Below are 23,403 nucleotides of genomic sequence, written 5' to 3'. Positions count from 1 at the left end.
CGCGTCGGACGCGCGACACCACACGCAACCATGTCGACGTCGCGCAAACGCCAGGCCACGGACGGCAGCGAGGACGAGCTGCCGTCGTCGATGCCGCCGTCGTCGCTGCCGCCGTCGTCGCCGCCGCCGCTGCCGTTCGAGGAGGACGACGAGAACGATGAGTTTGCGGCAGAGGACGACATCATCGACGACCTGGACGAGCAGATGGAGGAGGAGGACGGCATCAACCTGTTCGGGGACACGCTGGAGCGGTAGGTGGGCGCGGGGGCGCGCTGACGGCAGGGACTACGAGGGCCTCGACCGCGACAACTCGTACAACCTCGGGGCGCGGGACATCGACGACGACGACTACGAGGCCATGGACATCAGCGAGCGGCGGCGGGTGGACGAGCTGCTCGGGCGGCGGGACCGCGCGCGCGAGCGGCAGGGCCAGGGCGACGCGTTCCTGGACGAGGACGTGGAGATGGACATCCCCACGGCGCGGCGGCGGCGGAACGCGTACGACGAGGAGCCGCTGCTGGCGGACGAGGACGCGCTGACGGAGGAGATGTCGCTGGCCGCGCTCAACGACGTCAAGGCGGCGTCGATCGCCGAGTGGGTGGCGCAGCCGTCGGTGCGGCGCACGATCGCGCGCGAGTTCAAGAGCTTCCTGCTCGAGTACATCGACGCGCAGGGCCGGTCGGTGTACGGCACGCGCATCCGCATCCTCGGCGAGGTCAACTCCGAGTCGCTTGAGATCAGCTACCAGCACCTGCTGGACTCCAAGGCGGTGCTGGCGCGATTCCTGCAGTACGCGCCGACGGAGATGCTCAAGATCCTGGACGTGGTCGCGCTCGAGGCCACCGAGCTGCACTACCCGGACTACTCGCAGATCCACCCCGAGATCCACGTGCGCGTGTCGGACATGCCGGTGCTGCTGACGCTGCGCGAGCTGCGCGAGGCGCACCTGAACACGCTCGTGCGCGTGACCGGCGTCGTCACCCGCCGCACGGGCGTGTTCCCGCAGCTCAAGCAGGTGCGCTTCAACTGCTCCAAGTGCAACACCGTGCTCGGCCCGTTCTTCCAGGAGTCGCAGGCCGAGGTGCGCATCTCGTTCTGCCACAACTGCCAGAGCCGCGGGCCGTTCACGATCAACACCGAGAAGACGGTGTACCGCAACTACCAGAAGATCACGCTGCAGGAGTCGCCGGGGACGGTGCCGGCCGGCCGGCTGCCGCGGCACCGCGAGGTCATCCTGCTGTGGGACCTGATCGACTCGGCCAAGCCGGGCGAGGAGGTCGACATCACGGGCATCTACAAGAACGCCTACGACGGCGGGCTCAACGCGCGCAACGGCTTCCCGGTCTTCTCGACCGTGATCGAGGCCAACCTCGTCCGCCGGCGCGACGACCGCGGCGACGGCATCGCCTGGACCGAGGAGGACGAGGTCGCGATCCGCAAGCTGTCGCGGCAGCCCAACATCGTCGAGCGCATCATCCGGTCGATGGCGCCGTCGATCTACGGCCACGAAGACATCAAGACGGCCCTCGCGTGCTCGCTCTTCGGCGGCGTGCCCAAGGACATCAACGGCAAGCACTCGATCCGCGGCGACATCAACGTGCTGCTGCTGGGCGACCCCGGCACGGCCAAGTCGCAGTTCCTCAAGTACGCCGAGAAGACGGCGCACCGGGCGGTGTTTGCGACCGGCCAGGGCGCGTCCGCCGTCGGTCTGACGGCGTCCGTGCGCCGCGACCCCATCACGAGCGAGTGGACGCTCGAGGGCGGCGCGCTCGTGCTCGCCGACAAGGGCACGTGCCTGATCGACGAGTTCGACAAGATGAACGACCAGGACCGCACGTCCATCCACGAGGCCATGGAGCAGCAGTCGATCTCGATCTCCAAGGCGGGCATCGTCACGTCGCTGCAGGCGCGCTGCGCCATCATCGCCGCGGCCAACCCGAACGGCGGCCGGTACAACTCGACGATCCCGTTTGCGCAGAACGTGGACCTGACCGAGCCCATTCTGTCGCGGTTCGACGTGCACTGCGTCGTGCGCGACCTGGTGGACGCCGAGGCCGACGCGCGGCTGGCCACCTTCGTCGTCAACTCGCACGGCCGCTCGCACCCGGTCACCGTGGCCGAGGCCAAGCGCGCGGCCGGCTCGGCCGGCGCCAGCTCGGGCACGGTCACGGACGACTCGTACGACGCCAGCTCGCTGGACCCGAGCTCGTACGACACCGACGCGTCCGCGCCGCCGATCGACCAGATCGACCAGGAGATGCTGATCAAGTACATCCACTACGCGCGCGAAAAGGTCCGCCCGAAGCTGCTGCAGGTCGACGAGGACAAGGTCTCGCGGCTGTACGCGGACATGCGCCGCGAGAGCATGGCCACCGGCAGCTTCCCGATCACCGTGCGCCACCTGGAGTCGATTCTACGGCTGTCGGAGGCGTTCGCCAAGATGCGCCTGTCCGAGTACGTCGTGTCGACGGACATTGACCGGGCGATCCGCGTGACGGTCACGTCGTTTGTGGACTCGCAGAAGCTGATTGTGAAGAAGTCGCTGCAGCGGAGCTTCATGAAGTACATTCTGCCGCCGCGGACGGGCCGGCGGCGGCGGCCGCGGGCGACGGAGACAAGCTCGGCTTAGCGCCGCACGGGGTGCGGCGCGGAGAGGGCTGCGCCGCACGGAGCGCGGCGCACGGGCGGGTCGCCGGGTCGGGCGCGGGTCGGGTCGGGCGCGGGTCGGGTCGGGCGCGGGTCGAGTGCGGCCCTGTGCCGGGTCGTTCCGCGCCGGGTCGAGCGCGTCGCCCCGCGCCGAGTCGCCCCGCGCCGGGTCGCCCGCCGCGCCCCGTGCGGCGCCTCCGCCTTATATAGTTATGCTTGCTTATCTGCTCAACTACGAACATTCCGTGCGCGCGGCAGAGCCTGTGTGCGCTAGTCGTCCAGCTCAAGGTCGCCGACAATCTCGTCGTCCGACCCGTAGTCCATCTCGTCGCCCTCGCCCTCGCCCTCGCCGAGCGCCAGCGCAGCGTCCTTCGCGCGCCCGTCCATCGACATGCTCCCGCGGTGGTGCGCGTGCCGCCGGCCTTTCAGGAACAGGTACGCCACGCGCTTCCGCTTCTTGTTGAAGAAGAACCACATCATCGACCAGATCGTCCCCGGCTCGTCCGCCAGGAACGACGGCGACGGCGTGTGGCTATACAGCACGCAGTCGCGCAGGTCGATGTGGCTGTCCAGCACCTCCCACAGGCGCGGCGGCACGGGCATGCCCACGCCGAACAGCGTGTTGTTGAACGCGTTGATGACCTGGGTCGAGTTGCGCTCGCGCTTGAAGTCGATCGGCCGCAGCGACGAGAAGTCGTGGTCCGGGTGGCTCGCGTTCAGCACGGCTATCAGGTACGCAAACGTCTTGCGCGACGAGACCTGGTCGAGCGGCCCAAACGGCGACGCGCCGATGGACGACGACACCATCGCGCCGTCGATGGTCGACTCGTCGTACGACTTGCCGAAGCTGGCGAACTCGCTCGGCGGCGAGAACGACGGCGGCGACAGCGAGCTCGACAGCAGCACGTTGTCCTGGTGCATGCTGTGGAGGTGCTTGTTTATGCTCTTGTAGAGCTTCTTGTCGGTGCCCGCGGCCTGGCGTCAGCGCGCCCCGCGCGCGTCCTACCTTGGTTGTGTACAGGTCGCATCCGCCAATCACATGGCAGTCGGGCGTGTCAAAGTCGAGCGCCGAGTTGATGACCTCGAGGTCCTGGACCTCGACGAACTGCTGTCAGCGCGCTATGACTCATACGTACCTTCATCGTGCGTCAGCGGCGCGGCGCGGCGCGGCGCGGCGGATGTGTGGCGCGCAGACGCGGCGCGCGTGCGCGACGCGGTCGGGCCGGGGAGACGTGCAGCGGGTGGGCCGGTGCCACGGAATTGCGAGCTCGACCGCGGGGCCGTTGGCTCTCGCGCTCGGGGCGCGCTGCTGCTGCGGCTGCGGGGCCGCGAGACGGATGCTGCGGGGGCTGCTGGCTGGCCGAGACCCAATTTGGGTGCTGTAGCGTGTGTGCGGACGCAATCGCCGATGTCTCCGGAGCTGGTGCGGGCGGACTTTATGATCATCACGCCGACACGACGGCGGTTGGCACTGGCGAAGTAGGGCTAGGGTGTAGATTGGGAGATGCGAACGGCCGGGCGGAGATTTGGGTTAGGGCTGTCGCGCAGAAAACGCTGCGACCAGCCCCCTCGACGACGAAGATGGCCGACGACTACAGGGCCGCCGCCAAGGGCGGGCTCAAGCTCAAGGGCGGCGTGAGCAAGCCGCGCAAGAAGCGCCGCGACAAGGACGCGCGGGCCGCTGCGCAGGCCGCCGCGGACGCTGTTGCGGACGCGGTCACGGCCGATCGCGCGGCCGGCTCGGACGACGCCGCTGGCGCCGCGGACGACGTGGGTGCCGCCGCGCCGGCGCGCAGCACGCCCGTGGTCGACACGCGGACGCCGGCCCAGCGCCGCCACGACGAGATCCAGCGCAAGAGGGTACGTATGCGCGCGGGCGCGCTGACGACAGATGGAGAAGAATCTGGAACACCGAGCGGCCAAGTCGCACCGCGAGCGCATCGAGGAGTACAACAAACACCTGTCGTCGCTCAGCGAGCACCACGACATGCCGCGCATTGGACCGGGATAACGCGGTTGGATAAGATGGCTGTACATAGGAACATGCAGGATGAACAACACGCTAGACACGTGCGGCGGGTGCCGGCGAACGCCGAGAGGCTATGCTGCTGGCGCAGACCCCTGGCGATCGCGCAGGCCGTGCGCAGGCCTCACACGTGGGCTGGTGCGGCCGGCCAACGCACGTGGAGTGTGGCGGCGGTGGCGGGGCAGCGGCGTGCGGCGCAACGGCGTGCGGCGCAACGGCGGCAGCGGCCGCGCCGCGCACCGTGCGGCTCGACGCCAGCGCCGGCGCTACCCGGCCGGCGTGCGGCGCTGCGGCGCGCAGGGTCTGCTACCCGGCCGTGCCGCCGCGTCTCCGTTCCGTGCGGCTCAGGGCCCGTGCGCGCACTACAACGGGGCACAATGCGCGCATCGGCGCGGCCCGTCGACGGCACGCACGCCGCCTGCTCCGTATTTGGATCGTTCGACGCCCGACCAGTTCGGGTACGCTGTCGAACAGCCATTGCTTGGCCGCTGTAGCGGCGGATCCGTGCACACGTCATGTCAGCCGTGCCCGGTTCGCCAAATGTCGCCTGCCGCTGCGCTGGTGTGCGTGGACTGAGACACGCTGCCAAGGGAGGTACTGCGGACGTGCAGAGACCGCCTTGGGACTACCTCCGGTAGTACGGGGTCTCGTGTGCCGTGCTTGCCTGCTTTCGCGGGCTTGGTGTGCGGCCAGCTCGCTGCACGCTCACCCCAGAGTCGCCAAAGACCGCCGCAGGCTCTGGCGCTCTCGTAGCGCACCTGTCGCGTACTCGCTGTGTGCCGCCCGTGCCCGCGCATGCTCGTCGGCCCGACATGGAGGCGATGGGTGGACCGAGGGCGGTCGGCGCATAGAGCGGGCATCCCTACGGACGGCCGGCGGACCTGCGTCAAGCATCGCCCGGCTCGACTTTCAGGACGCAGCTCGATGTTCCAGAGGCAGTCTGGTGTCCGACGTGGCTGCTAGCTATTACACGAGTCGCCGCGCTAGAAGCGTGGGGGTAGTACAAGCCTTGCGCTCAGCCGCTTGTGGCGCAGCACGCATGGTGTATCGACGTATGCTCGCCGTTGGACCCGGTTGCTGGGTTCTGTCGCTGGCGTTGCTGGTTGGGCCCTAGCACAGCGTGTAGTCAGTTCAGTAGCCCCTTGACCATCGCACAGACGAATCGGCTTGGCGCGTATGGTCGCGTACCACGCGCTCGGACGCGTCGCTGGTGGTCTACGTCTCGGGTCGGCGTCCAGACTGCCGAAACGGGCCGTTGTGCCTAAGCGCAGTTGTCCGCGCCAGCCGGCAGCTCGGTCGGCAGCTCAGCCAGCAAGTCTGCTGGCACGCCCTCTGAGGCACGACTTCGCCCAGCCGGCACCGGCCGAACCGCCGCCACACGCACCGGTGCGGCGACCTGGCAGCGTGCGCGTCTGGCTTCTGGTGTCAAAGTCCGGTGATACCCGCGTTTGGCTGTCTCAGCGGTACCGCAACGGTGGCTTGCAGTGACAACCACTAGCAGACGAGTGCAGTCGCGTGCCACGGTACACATTGTGGCGGTGTGACCCCGGCCCGAGGCGGAAAAACGTTGCGGGGAAATCTGTGAATAGGCTCTGGTTTTCCGAACAGGTCCCAACTCACAGCCGTGCACCTCCACGCATATCCGAGCGCGCCTTATAATCTCCACCGACGCTCGCACGGCACCCAATTGCAACATGACGTCCTCGACCGCCAGACCAGACGCGACGCCGGCGACCGCCGGCCAGGTGTTCAAGCCGCCCAGGTCGTTCAGCGAGTTCCCGGCTTATGACGACCTCCCCAACTTCCGCCGGTTCTGGGTGTGGGGCCCGGCCGGCTCGTACGAGGAGGCCCTCGGCATGCTCAACATGCTCACGCCGGAGCTGGTGGCGCGCGCGGCGGCCAAGGAGATCCGCAGCGGCGAGCGCGTCGGGCTGGGGTGGGAGTTCCACATGCTGGACCATCCGTCGTTTGGGCGATGCGACTTCAAAATGGACATCAAATGGGTCAAGTACGCGTCCGGCGCGCGCCCGGGCCCGGCCAGCGCTGACGACCAGCTACCCGTTTGCGTTCGACGACGAGTACCACATGAACCCCCAGCAGTCGTCTCAATGGGACGGGTTCCGGCACCACGCCCAGCAGGTCGATCCGACGGCGATCCGGGCCGAGCTCAGCAACGTGACCGATCCGGACTCGGCCGCCGTCTGGTATGGCGGCACGTCCGCGCACGAGATCCTCGACCGGTCCAACGCGCGGCTGGGGCTGCACAACTGGGCCAAGAAGGGCATCGCCGGCCGCGGTGTGCTGCTCGACTACGCGACGTGGGCGGCCGAGCAGGGCATCTCGTACTCGGCGTTCGAGAAACACGCGATCCCGCTGGCGGACCTGCTCGCGGTCGCCGCGCGGTTCGGGGTCGCGTTCGAGCCCGGCGACATCCTGCTCGTCCGCATCGGCCTCGTGCCTGAGTGGAACTCGCGGCCGGTCGAGTGGCGCCGCGAGTACAAGGCCAACTTTCCGCCGTCGCACGCCGGCGTCGAGCAGTCCGAGGAGCTCATGCGGTGGCTCTGGGACAACCATTTCACGGCCATCGCCGGCGACAGCGTGTCGTGGGAGCTGTATCCGAACCCGAACCCGACCTACTCGGTCCACCAGATCGCGCTCGCGGGATGGGGGTGAGTATTTCCGCGGGCTTGCTGACACCAGCGTGCCCATCGGCGAACTCTTTGATCTCGAGGCGCTGGCCGCCGAGTGCGCCCGCCATAACCGGTACTCGTTTTTTTTCACGAGTATGCCCTTCAACGCCGTTGGCGCAGTCTCGTCCCCGCCCAACGCGATGGCAATATTCTAGCGTCTTGGCAGAGGCTGTGCGGCCTCGTATCCAAGGGTGCTGCCGCTGCGGCGCCAAATCGGACACGGCCGGTCGTCCGGCCTGGGCCGGCCGGCTGGGCAGCCCACTGTTCGGTCGTTGCGGCTGGCGCTGACCTCGGAGAGCGCCGCCAGCCTGCAGGAGGGTAAAACCTACCCGAACGGCTGGATCTGCGCTAGCTCCGCACGGCGTGGAGTGATACCAGCAGGCACAATGCTCCATGCGGAAGTCGCGGTCCCTAGATAAGCGAATGACGCATACGAAACACATGCACGGCGGCTGCTGGGTCACACGGCGCGCCTCCCGACCTGCATTGGCCCCTAGGACGACGCATGGCGGCTGCGGACGCTTGCCGCCGCCAAGACTGTCCATTGCGGATGACCATCACGGTGGGCGCGGCTGCGCGCCGGCGCCTGCAGATAGTCCTTGCCGGCTACCGCCGGGCCACTCGCGGCGTACGTAGACGGCCGCGCCCAGCCGCGGCGACGAGTGGAAGCGGCCCGTCGCTGCGGCGCTCGCGTGACCCGCGCGGCTGCATCTGCCGGCATGGTGGGCATTTCCGTGCGGAGCACCACCCGTTATCGGCGCTCCACGAACTCTGAAGTAACCGACAGGCTGGGGTGTACCACATGGCGCATTAGTATGCATTAGCGCGTACTAGTGCGTGTCCATCCCGGCAAGCGCGCCAGCGCCGCCGGTCTGGACGTGGCACGGTTGGGTGGCGCAGGCACACGCCACAGCGCGGCGCGCCGCCCCCAATCCAGTGCGTACGTATCAGATGATCGAGACAACAAATAGTGTACGCGCCAGCGACACCATCGGACCAACAAAGGGGCCAAGGATTTGCCAGCGACAAGGTCCCGCAAGACAAGCGCCGGCCGACCAGCGGGCTGTGCCAAGCGCGCTGGAACCGGCGGCAACTGTCGCGAAACCTGTCAACCGGTGTGTGGAACCATCTCGACGCCGTCCGCTGCAGCCGTTCGCGGACCGGTCTGGGCTGCTGCATCGCCTGATCCCCGGGGAGTGATCGGCAGGATAGCGCCAGCGGACGTCTAGCCAGGCCGAGCGCTACCCTAAATGCTAAGAGTAAGCTTAGCCGTCTAGTGCGGGATCAGTTGCGTGGGATTGGACAGCGCCAGGGACAGCCGCGGCTCCTGGGCGCGCGAGTCTGGCCCAGCTGGCGCGCAGGCCAATGCGGCACTGACCGGCACGGCAGGACGGTGCCGCGGATGGTGCGGAAGGCTGACGTGGACAGGTCGGGTGTACGAGCCGGTAGGGCGGCCGTACGGGCCTGGCCGGGCACTGGCCCTGGCTTTCCGAGGGTGGCGTAGTGCCGACGTGCGCGGCCGCGGTGCGCCGTGGCCGTGGCCGCGCCGTGGGCAGCCGGCGCGGGCGCCGATCGCAGCCGTCACAAACACGCTACGGTGCAGCCGGCCGGCGCCGTGTGGCGAGCCCGGTCTCGGGAACGGTTTGTTCCGTGTGGCCAGCTCGGGCGGTAGTGGCCGTGGCGGCGTGACGCGGGCCCAGCCGTCAGACGCGAGCCGGAGCATCTCCGAGCTGCATGCCAGCCGTCCTGCAGGGCTACCAGAGCTGACGGCGGACGCCGAAGCCGTCTGCGGCGGCCAAAGGCGGCTGGCACCGACAACCGCCGGCCACGGCGCCCAGCCGCCCAAAGTGCAGCACGGCCAAGCTCTGTTCAAGCGCGGGGCGAGCCCGCACGTAGCGCAACGCTACCGCCTGGCACAGCGTCGCCGTGCGGCCAGCACCCGCTCAAGTGGTCTGGGCTGGGATGCCAATATTCGGGCGTCCTCGGTACGCCGGCGGGGCGCATTAGAACGGGCCAGGCGCGGAGCGGGGGGGGGCAACAGGCTGCGGCAGCCAAGACCGTCGTCCTTGGCCGCGGCGGCACGGTCTGGGTTTGACGGAAATGCCAAGGCCAGGGGGGTGCATGGCGTCTAGTCGTACGGCTTTTGCCGTCGGCGATGTGTCGGCGGCCGTGGCCGACTTTGTCCCGGGTAGACGTCCACGGCTGTGGCGGTCGCGACTCGGCCGTCGGCGGCGTCGGCTCGCACGACCGCAGCCGCGGCGTTGGATAGCACCTGAAAATGGTCTTAGACGCGTAACGTACACTAGCGCGAACCTAAAGTTTAAGCTTCCCGCAAACGGTTCGCCCTTGATCAAGTAATCTAATCTGATAATCTATGTACACACCCACGGCCCCGGGTCCGGAGTCGGGTGCTCCCGAGACTTGGCAGACCGCGCTGGACCCTTGGCGGCTCCAATGGCCCGGGCCGTCAGGACCACCAGGCTGGGTGTGCCGTCCCGCGCTCAGCCGGCAGGAGACAGCGGCCGCATGCAGCTGTCTAGCGGACAGCGGGCGTGGTCACCTCGGAGCCGCACCGCTTGACCGGCGAGGCGTCGTTACGTGGCTGTCGATGGCTGCAGACAATGCAACGTAGGGCAAAGAGGTTATTGTTCTAGACTCGCGCGGGCCGTTTGCCAGATGCGGCTCGCGTGCCTGCACCGGCCAGACCATCGCCCTATCATATCAAATCGATCAAATCAAAATCTCTTGCCAAAATAACATTTCTGTGTAGTTTAGCGACCCAGCGTATGCAGAGCTGCGCATGCGTGCGCTAGCAGGCACTAGCGAAGATGCTCAAGCGCAGCTAGCGAATCGAGAGATGTGTGCATACGGGCGCGGGTCCGTCTGAGTCTCGGTCGGCCGTAGATCGGCGGCCGGGCGGGCCCGTGGCCAGTCGAGGGCCAGCCAAAGGCGTCGGAACAGATGTGGGACAGCAGCAGTCAAGTGGCTGCGTGCAGAACAGGCCTGCAAGCCCCAGCTGCGATCCGCGGGCCGGTATCAACCGGCAAGCGCGCTGCGGTCGGCGGTGGGCCAGGCACCTGCGACCAGCGAACGCAGCAACCACCGGTAGCTTGATTACCTGGCGGGTATAGCACCCTCGCAGGCTGGCACAAGCGCCAGGACCGAACAAGCAAGCGGCGGCCCTAGTACACCGTGGGGAGGCTTTCTTCGCGATCTGGATCCTCGCGGACGTGCGCGGCGTGCGGCCGGGCGTCCTATAAGACATCGGCCGCCGCCTGAGTGGCCGCCATAGAAGTGCGTCTCACACAATGCTGTATCGCAACCTTATAGCTGGCCTGGTCGTCCTGACCGCGGCCACAGAGCTCGCTGCCGCCGCGCAGCTGCTCGAGAGAGCCCACGACCACGGCGACTCGTCGAGTGCGTCGTCCGCCGTCGCCTCGAGCTCGGCCATGGCCACGGCCACGTCGAGCTCGAGCGGCCGCAGCGGCCACGGCGGCTCGGCGACATCGTCGGCTGCGTCGGCGACGTCGTCGGCCGCGTCCTCGACCAATGGCCACGGCAACGGCGGCGGCCACGGCGGCGGCGGCCACGGCGGCGGCGGCACCGACGCGAACGAGTTCTATGGCGGCGGTCTGTGCGCGTACTGGGCCCTGCTCGTCCTCATCGCGGCCTCGCGCAACCTGTACCTCCGCGTGACCCGCAAGCACATGGTCAAGCCCAGCGCGGTCGTGTCCAAGATCAACCAGTGGCTGATCATGCCGACGACGTTCAAGAAGCAGCACATCGACCCCATCCGCATCTTCGGCGTCCCGGTGTTCGTCATGCCCCTGCGCTGGCAGACCATCGTCGTCGCCATCTTCGTCGCCGGCGACCTGGCGTGCATGTTTGCCGGCATCGCCTCCGGCGACCAGTGGGAGCGTGCTCTGGCCAAGCGCACGGGTATCATCGCGGGCATGCTCCTGCCGGTGCTGTACCTGTTTGCCGGCCGCAACGCGTTCGTCCTGTGGATCACCGGCTGGCCGTTCGACACCCTCAACCTGTTCCACCGCTGGATCAGCCGGGTGATGTTCCTGAACGCAATCGTCCACGGCGCCGCGTACCGCATCAGGTACGTCCAGAGCTCGGGCAACGCCGGCGCGGACAAGACCCTGTTCGGCAACGCCCGCAACCGTTATGGTATCGTGGTATGTATGGCGCCCCGGGCCCGCTGACCGCAGGCCGCGCTCCTCGGCGCCCTGATGATGATCCAGGCCGCGTACGTCTTCCGCCACCACTGGTACGAGATCTTCCTGGTCCTGCACATCCTGATGGCGATCCCGTTCATTGTGCTGTACCACTACCACGTCGGCGGCCACGGCTACCAGCAGTTCTTCTGGGCCGCGATCGCCGTCTGGGCGTTTGACCGCGTCTTCCGCATCGTCCGCGTCCTGTACGGCGGCATCATGGCCAACGCCGAGGTCGCTGTCTTCGGTGACGCCACCCAGATCATCGTCAAGCCGTCGGTACACTTCAAGCCCAAGCCGGGCCAGTACGCGTTCATCTACGTCCTGCGCCACAACTTCTGGGAGTCGCACCCGTTCTCGATCGTCGAGTCGCGCGACGGCAAGTACCACTTCGTCGTCAAGGCCTACGACGGCCTGACCCGCAAGATGCACAAGCACCTGGACGCCACCGGCAAGACCACGGCCCGGGTCTGGATCGAGGGACCCTACGGCGAGTCGGTCCACATGGACCGCTTCAACACCGTCTTCCTCGTGGCCGGCGGCATCGGCATCACCGCCGTGATGGCCTACGCGCTCGACCTCAAGGGCAAGAACAAGGACCAGCACATCGTGCTGCACTGGGTCATCCGCGAGGACGTCTCGTTCAACTGGGTCGCCCAGCAGCTGGCCGACATCGCGGCCGAGTCCGCCATCGAGGTCACCATCTTCGTCACCGGCAACTCCAACTCGGACTCGTTCCGCGAGAAGAAGATCTCGGACCTGCTGCCGCAGCAGTCCAAGGGCACGTCCATCACGTCGGGCGAGGACATCAACGAGAAGTCCGTCCCGTCGTCCGAGTCGGGCTCGATCTCGGACATGTCCATCTCGTCGGCGCTCAACGTGCGCTACAACGAGAAGCCCAACGTCGGCGCAACGATCGACGACCTCTGCCAGAACTCGAACGGATCCGTTGCCGTTTTCTGCTGCGGCCCCGGCCGCCTGGCGGACGACTGCCGTGCGGCCTGCGTGCGCAACATCAGCAAGACTCCCCACCGCGTGGACTACTTCGAGGACGCGTTCTCTTGGGCTTAGTGGCTATGATTCTGTGAATTTTTGTTTGTCATGTCGTGATGTAATAGACATATCCTAATAGGTGTTAGAAGAAACGCGCGCAATTTTTGCGTGGTGCTTTGGTGCGCTGCATTGGCGTAGTGCGTGCGTGCGCCAGGTCTAGACCGCCTTAGCGGTGGGCGACCCCTAGCAATGGCGCGGAGTGGGTCGACGGCGAATGGTGGCTGCGGACAAGCGCGGTGCTGCGCGGCGCGGTGGGGGCGCGGGACTGCCGAAGGCCCACGGACGGCCTGTGCCTGGCGCGGGTCAGGGGCCGCGAGCATGGGTATGGCCTGTGCCCGCCGTTGGGTAGTAGCGAGGCGCGGCGCGGGGCGCGGGGCGGTGCGGGCGGTGCAGACGCGGCGAGCGTGGCTGGGGACGGGCGGCGCGGGCGGTGCGGGCGGTGCGGTGCGGGCGGTGCACGCGCCCGTGCGCGGTGATCCGTTCCGGCTATGTGGCACGGCTGACTGACTGCAGCCATGGCGGCAAACTAGCGACGGCCCTGCATTGAGTCACCTGATTGGCGCCACATCCGGTGCGCGCTAGGCCTCGCCGGGATACAATTAACTGTGGCGCACGCGCGTCGCCCAAAGGGCTCAGGGGCCACTGCGGCGTGCTGCTTGTGCCGGCCTGCTCCGGCTAAGTCGGCACTGGTGGGCCAGCCAGCCGCCCATGAGGATACTCCGCAGCTGCGTGAGTCCGTCCTGAAGCTTGGCAGGCGCAATCGGGACCTGGCGGTCGCCACGGCCACGGTGGCGGTCTGCGTGCGGTCGGCACATGGCAGCGGCGAGCGGTGCATCGGGCTGTAGGAGGCGTGTACCGGCGGCGGAAGGAAACAAGTTAGCTCGGCCAGATCGGGTAGGCGGGGCTCGCCGCGCTGCGGTCGTCACAGCCCATTTTGAACGCTCGTGCGGTGCCTGAGCACGTTCAACCGGCCGTCGCTCGTCGGGGTCGTGTCTCGCGGTCGCGGCACGCGTGCGGCCATATATAAAGGCACGACGGCTCAGGCGGCACGTCAGCAAGGTGATCGGGCCGCCATGAGCTTGTGTATCCGCTTGGCCAGCAGGAAGGCTTGGCACAGGTTTCCGAGTGGGCACAAAGTGCGCTCGGAAAAGAATGCTGCCGAGGGCCGGCGAGAATGCCGCCGAAGGCTGGGTGCGACCCGCGACGCCCTGCCGTCTGCTGGTCCGACCCGCCGCCCAGGTTTTGGTCGTGTCCGCGGGTTGCCGTCGTCAGGCCCCTGTCGGTCAAGCCGACACGGGCGAAGAACCGGGGCGATGTTCTCGACCGGTCGGGGTGCTACCTCCAGTACTGCGCTTGTCTCGACGCGAGCGTTCCGCGCCTTGGCACTCACGTAAGCGCCCATAGTGGCGATCCGACAGGCTGATCGCTCGGCCTGAGACCCCAGCCTTTCGCATACAGAGCTCCGGCTGGGCCGCGAGCAACCTGGCGCTGCCGGAGGCCAAGCTGGCGCGGCGCCAGGCCAGCCCTCGCCCCCGGCCCCGCCGACCAAGCCGCAGCGCCATCGTACAGCGCGAGGCGGATTACGCGCGGACACCAAAGTAGCGCCGGACACCGCCGGGCGGCCTCGGAAACACAGGCCGAACAGCAGGTGCCTCGGTCTCTGGCAGCAGCACGGGCTGAGTCGGCGTCCACCCCAGCGCGCCATCGGCGTCTAGACCGCGGGCGAGCAGTTGCTCTCACTGCGGTCCGTGGCGCACATCTTGGCAGAGGCGGAGCGATTACTCGCCGAGCCGGCACGCAGGTGCCGCGTAGCCGGACGTCCTCGGCGCAGCAGCGGGCAGCGAGGCGGGCTCCAGGCGGGCTCCAGGCGGGCGGACCGCCCGGCCGGCTCCGGGGACGCCATGAGCCGCACTGGGTGCGGCAAAAGCACGGCGCCGTACGTCGCTGTCGGCGCAGTGCGCGCGCAGCGCCGACAGAAGCGTGCATCACAAGCCCCGCATCCAACCATTGCTACCGCTGTCAGGAGCTGTCGCGCTTGTCAGCGCGCTCTCTATCCGCGTCAGTCGGAATCGGCTCCGACGGAGCCAGCGCTGTCGGGCGTGCTGGCGCACGAAAACACGCGGGTCGCCCAAACCGTCGCGGCTGCGCACTAGCATTAGCGCCAACCGTAAATACGCACCATCCAGAATAGGCCTAGCACGTGTTGCGAATAATCTAATCTGATAATCTTGGCGCGCGTTCGATGAAAATTTTTCTCGCCCGCGGGTATCGCAGCTGCCAGGTCCAGACTGTCAACGGCGCAGTAGTCGCCTGGCGCGCGTTTGGGCTTGACGGGTACCCACCGCTGTGGGAAGGTCCCGGGAGGTGCCAGCAGGGCGGACGCAGGTGTGAATCCCAGGACTGCGGATCCGCGCCCACAGCGGCGGCTGCCCTCCCGCCATCACGGTTGGGGCAGGTGGGTAGCGGTCCAAACTAGTTAGCGGCCGTGCGCTGGTCTTGTAGGCGAGCCGCACGGTTGCGCCGCCGCACAACAGTACGTGGCCGGCCGGCGGCCGCGAGCGCATTGGGGCTGCGCGAGCGTCGTTCTAGACTGGTCTTGTAGGGTAATCCCAAAGCGGCTCGCGTGGCTTACCCTTGAACGCCCATCACCCTATCATATCGAATCGATCAAATCAAATCTATCGCCGAAAGATCAGTCGCCGGGCGCGCCAAGAGAAAAAGCCGCGCTAGCAGTGGGATTTGCGTTAGCGGAGAACTAATGCCGGCGCTAGCCTGAGTGCTAGGTCTCGCTAGCCGCATGCATGCGGCCGTGGGTACGTCCGACTCTTCATTTCACGTCAAGCTGGGAAGGTTCGCACGCGCGCGGCCGTGGTCCAGAGCAGCGCTCCGGGCAGGCTCAGCCGACGGCCGATCTGATAACGCGCGGCGCGGGCGCCGGTGTGCCGGCCCGCGCCGGCCGCGGGGCGACCCGTGGGCGCAACCGACCGGCTGGGCGGGCATCGGCTGGGTCCGACACAGGCGGCGAAATGCAGCAGCGGCCAGTGGCTTCGCTGAGTTCTGGTGTAGCATCGACAGCGCAGTAGGCTGGCACCAAGACGGATCCAGAAGGCCGCTAGAGTAGGCTGGCGTGGTGTATAATCTATTCGATCTAGAGTTTGCCTTCAGATATCCGCAGCTCATCCGCACCGGCGGCAGCTATAAAGCGACGGTCGTGCCCAGAAGTCCCGCAAGAGCTCTGCAAGAAAGACAAAATGCTGTACCGCAACGTGCTCGCGACCCTGGCCGTCCTGGCCGGGCTGTGCGACTATGTGCTCGCTAGCCACCAGCCGCCGGCATGCTACACCGGCTGCAACCAGTGGATCAAGAAGCTGACGTTCACGACGTGTACCAAGAAGAAGTGCTGTCTGGACGACAACTACCTGGCGACCTGGGCGCTGTGCGTGGCTGACTGCCCGGACGACAACGAGTGGGCGTGGTCGACGGTGAAGAACACGGGCTGCTCGACCATCGACTGGGTCAAGCACGAGTTCCCTGAGCTCGAGACCGAGTATGAGTACGGCGTTGCCAACGCCGTCAACCAGACCGACATCGACGTCACCGAGAAGCAGTCCACGCCGGTGTGGATCTCGGACAAGACCTTCAAGGCGGCGTACAAGGCGCGCGCGTCGCGTCGCCGCAACAACGTCAAGTCCGAGATCTATGGCGGCTCGCTGTCGGGCTTCTGGGCCTCGCTTGTGCTCATCGCGACCCTGCGCAACCTCTACCTGCGTGTGTCGAGCAAGCGCCTCGTCAAGCCGGGCTCGTTCATGTCCAAGCTCAACCAGGTGCTGATCATGCCCGCGACGTTCAAGCGCAAGCACATCGACCCCATCAAGATCTTCGGCATGCCTGTGTTTGTCATGCCTCTGCGCTGGCAGACGCTGGTCTGCTTCTTCTTCGTGATCATGGACCTGATCTTCCTGTTTGTCGACATGGACATCTACCCGAACAACTACATGTTCAAGACCGAGGCCATCCAGCTGTCGCGCTACCGTGGTGACCGCGGCGCCATCATGGCCGCCACGCTCCTGCCGGCGCTGTACCTGTTTGCTGGCCGCAACAGCGTCGTCATCTTCATGACCGGTTGGTCGTACGACACCATGAACCTGTTCCACCGCTGGGTCGGCCGCGTGATGTTCCTGAACGCGCTCGTCCACGGCTCCACGTTCCACATCTACTACAGCGCTGTCGACACCGCCGCCGAGCTGTACGAGGAGTTCTTCACCGACCACCACAACCGCCTGGGTGTGATTGCGCTCATCCTCTGTGGCGTGATCATGGTGCAGGCCTGCTACCTGATCCGCCACTACTGGTACGAGATCTTCCTGGTGGTGCACATCCTGCTGGCGCTGGCCTTCATTGTGTCGTTCCGCATCCACGCCATCACGTACGGCTACCAGCAGTACTTCTTCGCTGCTGTCGGCATCTGGGGCCTGGACCGGTTGGTGCGTATCTGCCGTGTGCTGTACGGCGGCGTCACCGCCCAGGCGGAGGTCGCCGTGTACGGCAACGCCACCCAGATCCTGGTCAAGCCGTCGGTGCACTTCCAGCCCAAGCCGGGCCAGTACGCGTTCATCTACGTCCTGCGCCACAACTTCTGGGAGTCGCACCCGTTCTCGATCGTCGAGTCGCGCGACGGCAAGTACCACTTCGTGGCCAAGGCCAACGACGGCCTGACCAAGAAGGTGCACAAGCACCTGACCAAGACCGGCAAGACCACGGCCCGGGTCTGGATCGAGGGCCCGTACGGCGACTCGTTCCACCTGGACCGTTACAACACCGTGTTCCTGGTCGCCGGTGGCATTGGCATCACCGCGGTCATGTCGTACGCGCTGGACCTGAAGGGCAAGAACAAGGACCAGCACGTTGTGCTGTACTGGGTCATCCGCGAGGACATTTCGTTCAGCTGGGTCGCCCAGCAGCTGGCCGACATTGCGGCCGACTCGGCCATCGAGGTCACCATCTTCGTGACTGGCAACTCGGACACGTTCCGTGAGAAGAAGATCTCGGACCTGCTGTCGCCCAAGGGCACGTCCATTACGTCGGGCGAGGACGTCAACGAGAAGTCGACGCCGTCGTCCGAGTCGGGCTCGATCTCGGACATGTCCATCTCGTCGGCGCTCAACGTGCGCTACAACGAGAGACCGCTGATCGGCGCGACCATCGACGACATCGTTGCCAACGCGGCTGGCTCCGTGGCCGTTTTCTGCTGCGGTCCCGGCTCTCTGGCCGACGACTGCCGCCAGGCGTGCGTGCGCAACATCAGCAAGACTAGCGAGCGCGTGGACTACTTTGAGGACGCGTTCTCGTGGGCCTAGGCTGCACTGTCATGAAACAATAGATGAGTTCTTACTGGTTAGCAACCCTCGAGCTAGACGCGCGCTTCGTATGCCGTACGCTGGCGCGCTGTAGAGTTTTGGCGAAATAAGGCCGACGGACGTAGTTCGAGCTGGCGGCTCAGCCGGTCTGAGACCTCGTATGCACTCGAAAATAGAGCGTGCGCCGCGTGGCCTTGGCGACGCCAAGACTGGCGATGACCGGTCCAGACCGTGGGGTACGTGGGGCCGGAACGGCCCGGGTCAGCGACTAAGGCGTGCAGGATTGGCTGGTGCGACGCGGAGGGGCAGGGCGATGAGCAGTCACACCGGTAGCGTGATCGGATAAGGACTGCTGGTGGGTCAGCAGTGGGTCGGCGGTGGGTGGGCGCCAGGGCGGACGGCGGCGTGAGCGGAATCGGCGGAGGCGGGTGGTGCGGCGGGCGCGGGTCGGGCGTCGGGTTGCGGTGGGCGCGGCGTGCGGGTCGGGTCGGTGGTGAGGTCGGGCCGGGTCGGTGGTGAGGTCGGGTCGGGCGAGGTCGGTCAGCGGGTCGGGCCGAGGACGGTCGGCGGGTCGGGTCGAGGTCCGTCGCGGGTCGGGCCGCTTCGGCGTCGGAAGCCTGCGGCCGCGGTGCCTGTTCGCGGCCGGGAGCGTGGCTAGAGTTCAGGGGTAAGGTGGCTGTGCAGTGGCAGTGCAGCTAGCCCTCGCGCCTCGTGTGGCTGGCAGCCTTGCGGCCGTGCCGGCTCAGCCCGCGCCTCGTGTGGCTGGCAGCCCTGTGGCTCCAGCCGCAGGGCGCGTCCCGTGGCTCAGCACCGGCGCCACGCCGTCGCGCCACCGCTAGTGCGGTCGGACTCCGCGGTGGCTCCGGCGGCTAGCGCTGTGCCGCGGCTCCACGCCTGCGGAACGCCGCACTGCTCACAACGAGTCACGAGTCGTGCGGCGTCCCTGCCGCCTTGCGCTCGACTGCGGCACGTGCCCGCTCCTGACAGCGCGCTAGGCGACTTTCCACGGAAGCTCGGCGTTTGGCCATCTCTGCCAACTCCTGCCGAAGCAGGCGCCCATGAGGCGTCGCTCCTGCAGTCATTGCAGGCCAACCAGGTTGCAGCTGAGGTCATCCTGTTTCCGCTGCCCACTATGGGATGCGGTGGTCGTCGCCGCAGCTGCGGCGACTGCCCGCTTCGTGTTTCAAATCGGCGCCCGCGTCCAGGCGGGGCTACACCCACAACGATTGCGAGCCATGGTCATGAGCCGGCCGGGCGGGGTCGTCTGCTGGCGGATCGTCGCCGCGGTCCTGGTCGGTCCGTCGTCGTCGTTGGTGTCGTCGTTGTCGCGGACACGGTCGCCTCCGGGGTACCACCGTCGTTCGTTGCCGCGTCGTCGTCCGTCTTCGCGTCGTCGTCCGTCTCCGCGTCGTCGCAGACGCTCGCCTGGCTGCGCCGGCCGCAGTATTTATCTGTTTGCTCTGGATCTATCAGTGGCGGCGCCGCACCTGAGCTGGCCGCTAGTCCATCTAATCTCTTGGCCCGCTCAAAACCCCGCTGCACAGAGTTTTGGCGTCGGAAATACGCCTAAAAATCCGGCTTTAAGGGCTTGCGCCCGCGTCCGGCCGCAGGCTGCTGCCGCTGTCGCCAAACATAGCCCCCGCGCGTGTGCCGTGCATGCGCCTGTGCGCCCGGTGCTCTCGAGCGGGCAGCCGCAGCCGCGCGGTGCCAGCTCACGCAGTCCGAGCGGTGCGGGGCTGCGTTGCGCCGCAGAGAGGGCGGCCACGTAAGCCCGGCGCTGCATGACACTCGGGGTTGGGGCAGTCTGGACTGTGCGCCGACCCGGTCTACGTTTCGGCCTACGTCAAATTGCCGCGTAGCGCTGGCTAGCCGGTGACTGCCGCCGGCGGAGTGGCAATATTGCTCAGGCTGCTGCCCAGGCTGCTGCCCAGGCTGCGCGCACCGGACTCTGACGTCGGCGGCGATCGGATAAGCCGCCTCAGAGGCCACGCGTGCGTCCGCGGAGCGCGACACGTCCGCGTGCGGGCTGTTGGCGGCGTGCTCAGACACGGCGGGCGCGGCCAAGCGGCCGCCAAATTGCGCGAAATCCCATAGCGCCGGAAGTGGCCGCTAGCGACATTCTCGGCCGGTTCTACGGCCGCGCCGGGTCGGCAGACTAGCTGGCGTAGGGTTCAGGCCCGCGTGCCGGCGGTGGGCTCGTCTAGACCGCGGCCGGTCACGTGTGCGGCACGACGTGCGGCGCTCCGGCCGCCGCACACCGTGCGGCTCACAAAGTCACGTGCCCGCACAGGCCGCCGCCACGTAAACACGCCCAGCCGCGATGCGTATGACTCGCTGCGCCGCGTCACGCCGTCACAGCGTCACCCGTGCGCCACGTCGCTTACGCGCATAAATACCCCCAGCGCCAACCCCTCCCCCCAGCATGACGTTTCCCTGGTTCCGGGCAGGCTCCCGCGGGCACAAGTACGGCCCGCGGGACCCGCGATCCAAGTACCTGCACCCCGACTTCCTCGTGGACGCGCGCGCGGCCAAGGGCAACAAGTACCTGCGCCACCACCAGCGCCACGACACCGACGAAAACGCGCGCGACGACGACGACGACGACGAGGCCGACCGGTGTCCGATCCGGATCGAGTACGAGCTCATGGACGTGACGTACGCGGGCTGGCCCGGCCCCGACAAGGCCGCGCGCGGGCGGCCGACGGCGATGGTGCTGGCGCGGCTGCCGTCGGCGAACTCGGTGCGCGACTGGCGCGCCGCGCGGTCGGCGTCGCAGGCGACGACGGCCAGCATGGCCAGCACGGCCAGCACGGCCAGCGCCGGCAGCGCCGGCAGCGCCGCCGGCGGGTGCCCTGGGGGCCAATGAAGGCGTCGGCGTGTATTGCGGCTATGGACTAGGTGGCGGCCAGCACGGACTGCGCCCACGAGCCAGCGTCGCTGAGCTCGATGTACTGGGCCAGGACGAGCGGCGAGACGTCGTCGGGGTAGACGCCGACGTGGGCCTTGGCCGGCTCGGCCGCGGGCGCGAGCTTCTCGCACATGGCCACGGGCACGGCCTTGCGCACGGAGCGGAACTTGACCTTGTCGATCTCCTTCTCGTCGGACGCGGCCGACAGCGGCGACGGCGGCTGGCCGCGCGAGCGGCGGCGCAGGACGGTGGCCGCGCGCTGCGACGGCGTCTTGCTCTCGAAGCTGTCGGGGCTGGCCGGCGACGCCAGGGACGGCGCGGACGACAGCGGCGACAGCGGCGAGCCGGACGTCGGCGAGCGTGCCGCGCTCTCGGCCGCGGTCACGGCCGAGGCCGTGCTGCTCGAGGGGCTGCACAGCTGGCGCTGCGCCTGCGCGGTCTCGCGCAGGATACTCATGGCCGAGACCGGGCTGTCGGTCATGATCGGCGACGAGGCCACAGACGAGCCCGCGCCGGCGGTCTTGCGGAACAGCGACGACGAGTACAGCTGCTGCATGCGCGAGCGGATCTTGCTCAGCGTCGAGCCCGTCGTGGACGACTTGACCGGCGACGACAGCTCGGACGGGACCAGCGCGGTGTGCGGGCTCAGGTCCGAGGGCGTGCCGTACTCGGTCGCGCCCGAGACCGGGTTGCGCTTCTTGAAGCGGATCGACATCGCCGACGACGCGCGCAGGAAGACCGTGTTGAGCTTGAGGCCGGCGCGGGGGCCGGCGCCCAGCGGGTCGCCGGCGCCGGCCGCGGTCAGCTTGGCCGCGGCCTTGCGCTTGGCCGCGTTGTCGAAGAAGGTCTCGTACGACATGATGCTGGCCGGGCTGTTGCCGTCGGCGTCGCGGTCGGTCGACGTGGCGAGCGGGATCGTCACGAACTCGCTCGTGTTGTCCGTCATGGTCAGCATGGTCGGGCTCGGCAGCGGGAAGCGCGCGCGCGAGGCGGCCGAGCTCGGCGGCCGCGCGGACTTGTGCGACAGCCGCCGCCAGAGCGTGCCCTGGTGCATGGCCGCGGTCAGGTTGGCGCGCTCGGACTCCTCGGCGAGCTGGTTGATCTTGGCGACCGCCGTGGCCTCGTCGATCTCCTCGGACATGTTGGTCATGTTGGACGTGTGCGTCTGGTCGGGGAGGTCGCCGAACGTGGCGTCGACCATCTCGCCGGCGTGCGGCTTCATCAGCAGCCGCTCGTCGACGGACGCGACCTTGACCTGCTGCGAGATCATGCGCAGCGACGAGAACGACATGGGCGAGTCGGGCGCGAGGCCGCAGATGGTCGTGCCGCCGGAGGGCTCGCGCGCGACGACTGCGCGCTCGAGGCGCTCGGCGCGCTCGGCGCGTTCGGCGCGCTCACGCTCGCGCGGCCGCTTGCGCTCCTCGGAGAAGCTCGCCAGCCGGTAGTGCTTGCGGATGCGGCCGCGCAGGCCGCTGAACGTGCCCTTGCCCTTGGCCGGCACCGGCGCCGGCAGCACGTTGCTGTTCGAGCGCAGGACCGACGCCGCCGGCAGGTCCGCCTTGGCCGCCGCCGGCGCCGCGCTCGACAGCCGCGTCGCCAGCCCAATTGAGCCCGAGAAGCCCTCGAGCCCGCTGTGCTGGCCGCGCGGCGTCGGGATCCGCGACCGGATCGCCGTCGTCTGCGGGTGGAAGAAGCTGATCTTGGGGTAGCCGTCCTTGCCGGCCTTGCGCGCCGACACCGCGCGCCCGCCCGGCGACGACCCCGAGCTGCTCGGCGGGCCCATCACGCTCTCGATCCGGCGCCGCTGCTTGAACCGCTCGTCCTCGGACGGGCCGGTCGTGACGCCCGCGGCGACGTACGACGGCCGCCGCGACAGCGACTCGCGCCGGTTCGCGGCCGGCTTGGCCGTCGCGCGCAGCTCCTCGGCGCTCTTGCTGAACGCGCGCCGCGGCCGCGGGTGCCGCTGCAGCCCGATGATCGGCTCCGACACCAGCCGCCGCGCGGGCTCGTCCGGCCGCAGCAGCAGGCCGGGGGCTGCGTCAGGCGCCATGGCGAATTGCGCGCCCGGCGCGTCCGTGTCTCCCGCGACCGTCTCGGTCGCGTCCGTGTGCGCGCTCGACCGCGTCTGTCGCGCCGCGGTAGCGTGCGTGGCTCGGCTGCCGGCCCTGGGTCGGCTCGTCCGCGTCTTGTCGAGCGTGTCGAGCGTATCCAGCGCTCTCGATGATCGTAGACCGGCGCGATTCGAGCCGGGTCTGTAGTGGTTAACGAGAAACGTCGCGCGCGAAGCACTTTGTAGCGCGGACCCGCGCCGGGTTCGCGCGGCCTGGATGGAAATGCCGGCCGCCGGCCGGTTGACTACGGCTTGCCGGTTTGGCGATCGCGTTCATTTACTGACCGCTCCCAACGGCCGGGCGGCGATGATGTATTACTGCGCTCAGGGGGAGGCGCCGGAGTGGCGGTGCGGCGAGCCGCAGAGCGTGCGGCGGGCGAGCCGGTGGCG

At 67.9% G+C, this 23,403-nt stretch overlaps 9 protein-coding genes across 9 annotated transcripts; 6 read left to right on the top strand and 3 right to left on the bottom strand.

Annotated features, from left to right (window-relative positions):
* Positions 1 to 27: 27 nt before the first annotated feature.
* Positions 28 to 2,716, top strand: V1510DRAFT_390260 (MCM2/3/5 family-domain-containing protein; the record flags this gene model as incomplete). The annotated part of the gene is made up of 2 exons (XM_066931747.1): positions 28 to 251; positions 283 to 2,716. 2 exons carry the CDS (start codon positions 31 to 33, stop codon positions 2,627 to 2,629), a joined length of 2,568 nt encoding a protein of 855 aa, XP_066790682.1. The 3' UTR covers positions 2,630 to 2,716.
* Positions 2,717 to 2,916: 200 nt separating this feature from the next.
* V1510DRAFT_425060 (Maf1 regulator-domain-containing protein) lies at positions 2,917 to 3,788 on the bottom strand (the record flags this gene model as incomplete). The annotated part of the gene is made up of 3 exons (XM_066935120.1): positions 2,917 to 3,621; positions 3,653 to 3,751; positions 3,783 to 3,788. 3 exons carry the CDS (start codon positions 3,786 to 3,788, stop codon positions 2,917 to 2,919), a joined length of 810 nt encoding a protein of 269 aa, XP_066790681.1.
* Positions 3,789 to 4,219: 431 nt separating this feature from the next.
* Positions 4,220 to 4,711, top strand: V1510DRAFT_411973 (DUF1754-domain-containing protein). The gene is made up of 2 exons (XM_066932990.1): positions 4,220 to 4,506; positions 4,538 to 4,711. Exons 1-2 carry the CDS (start codon positions 4,228 to 4,230, stop codon positions 4,655 to 4,657), a joined length of 399 nt encoding a protein of 132 aa, XP_066790680.1. The 5' UTR covers positions 4,220 to 4,227; the 3' UTR covers positions 4,658 to 4,711.
* Positions 4,712 to 6,287: 1,576 nt separating this feature from the next.
* V1510DRAFT_411969 (uncharacterized protein) lies at positions 6,288 to 7,801 on the top strand. The gene is made up of 3 exons (XM_066932989.1): positions 6,288 to 6,680; positions 6,727 to 7,341; positions 7,373 to 7,801. The coding sequence occupies exons 1-3, from the start codon at positions 6,367 to 6,369 to the stop codon at positions 7,515 to 7,517; spliced, it is 1,074 nt and encodes a 357-aa protein (XP_066790679.1). The 5' UTR covers positions 6,288 to 6,366; the 3' UTR covers positions 7,518 to 7,801.
* Positions 7,802 to 11,578: 3,777 nt separating this feature from the next.
* Positions 11,579 to 12,720, top strand: V1510DRAFT_411962 (ferric reductase NAD binding domain-containing protein). Its single transcript, XM_066932988.1, has one exon. It carries the CDS (start codon positions 11,601 to 11,603, stop codon positions 12,654 to 12,656), a length of 1,056 nt encoding a protein of 351 aa, XP_066790678.1. The 5' UTR covers positions 11,579 to 11,600; the 3' UTR covers positions 12,657 to 12,720.
* An 854-nt stretch (positions 12,721 to 13,574) lies between these two features.
* V1510DRAFT_411960 (uncharacterized protein) lies at positions 13,575 to 14,485 on the bottom strand. Its single transcript, XM_066932987.1, has one exon. It carries the CDS (start codon positions 14,341 to 14,343, stop codon positions 13,690 to 13,692), a length of 654 nt encoding a protein of 217 aa, XP_066790677.1. The 5' UTR covers positions 14,344 to 14,485; the 3' UTR covers positions 13,575 to 13,689.
* Positions 14,486 to 15,755: 1,270 nt separating this feature from the next.
* On the top strand, positions 15,756 to 18,036 carry V1510DRAFT_411956 (ferric reductase NAD binding domain-containing protein). The gene has a single exon (XM_066932986.1). It carries the CDS (start codon positions 15,890 to 15,892, stop codon positions 17,993 to 17,995), a length of 2,106 nt encoding a protein of 701 aa, XP_066790676.1. The 5' UTR covers positions 15,756 to 15,889; the 3' UTR covers positions 17,996 to 18,036.
* Positions 18,037 to 18,155: 119 nt separating this feature from the next.
* Positions 18,156 to 19,565, top strand: V1510DRAFT_406110 (uncharacterized protein; the record flags this gene model as incomplete). Its single annotated transcript, XM_066932367.1, has 2 exons — positions 18,156 to 18,231; positions 18,991 to 19,565. 2 exons carry the CDS (start codon positions 18,156 to 18,158, stop codon positions 19,563 to 19,565), a joined length of 651 nt encoding a protein of 216 aa, XP_066790675.1.
* A 1,310-nt stretch (positions 19,566 to 20,875) lies between these two features.
* V1510DRAFT_290500 (uncharacterized protein) lies at positions 20,876 to 23,220 on the bottom strand. Its single transcript, XM_066930665.1, has one exon. The coding sequence runs from the start codon at positions 22,951 to 22,953 to the stop codon at positions 20,890 to 20,892; it is 2,064 nt and encodes a 687-aa protein (XP_066790674.1). The 5' UTR covers positions 22,954 to 23,220; the 3' UTR covers positions 20,876 to 20,889.
* Between the last annotated feature and the right edge of the window lie 183 nt (positions 23,221 to 23,403).

The sequence above is a fragment of the Dipodascopsis tothii genome (genome assembly GCF_038497935.1).
Source record: "Dipodascopsis tothii strain CBS 759.85 unplaced genomic scaffold V1510scaffold_5, whole genome shotgun sequence".
NCBI classification, from domain to species: Eukaryota; Fungi; Ascomycota; class Lipomycetes; order Lipomycetales; family Lipomycetaceae; genus Neoaidaea; species Neoaidaea tothii.
The sequence above is the reverse complement of the archived record's forward strand: the minus strand, read 5'-3'. Positions and strand labels throughout refer to the sequence as shown.

What these genes read in the sequence shown, in the direction of transcription:
- V1510DRAFT_411960 (XM_066932987.1), bottom strand. Translation starts at nt 14,343, where the DNA reads ATGGCGCGCTGGGGTGGACGCCGACTCAGCCCGTGCTGCTGCCAGAGA.
- V1510DRAFT_411969 (XM_066932989.1), top strand. Translation starts at nt 6,367, where the DNA reads ATGACGTCCTCGACCGCCAGACCAGACGCGACGCCGGCGACCGCCGGC. An exon ending in ATGGACATCAAATGGGTCAA is followed by an intron (nt 6,681 to 6,726) that starts GTACGCGTCCGG and finishes GCTGACGACCAG; the next exon opens with CTACCCGTTTGCGTTCGACG. An exon ending in ATCGCGCTCGCGGGATGGGG is followed by an intron (nt 7,342 to 7,372) that starts GTGAGTATTTCC and finishes TGCTGACACCAG; the next exon opens with CGTGCCCATCGGCGAACTCT.
- V1510DRAFT_411973 (XM_066932990.1), top strand. Translation starts at nt 4,228, where the DNA reads ATGGCCGACGACTACAGGGCCGCCGCCAAGGGCGGGCTCAAGCTCAAG. An exon ending in ACGAGATCCAGCGCAAGAGG is followed by an intron (nt 4,507 to 4,537) that starts GTACGTATGCGC and finishes CGCTGACGACAG; the next exon opens with ATGGAGAAGAATCTGGAACA.
- V1510DRAFT_290500 (XM_066930665.1), bottom strand. Translation starts at nt 22,953, where the DNA reads ATGGCGCCTGACGCAGCCCCCGGCCTGCTGCTGCGGCCGGACGAGCCC.
- V1510DRAFT_411956 (XM_066932986.1), top strand. Translation starts at nt 15,890, where the DNA reads ATGCTGTACCGCAACGTGCTCGCGACCCTGGCCGTCCTGGCCGGGCTG.
- V1510DRAFT_411962 (XM_066932988.1), top strand. Translation starts at nt 11,601, where the DNA reads ATGATGATCCAGGCCGCGTACGTCTTCCGCCACCACTGGTACGAGATC.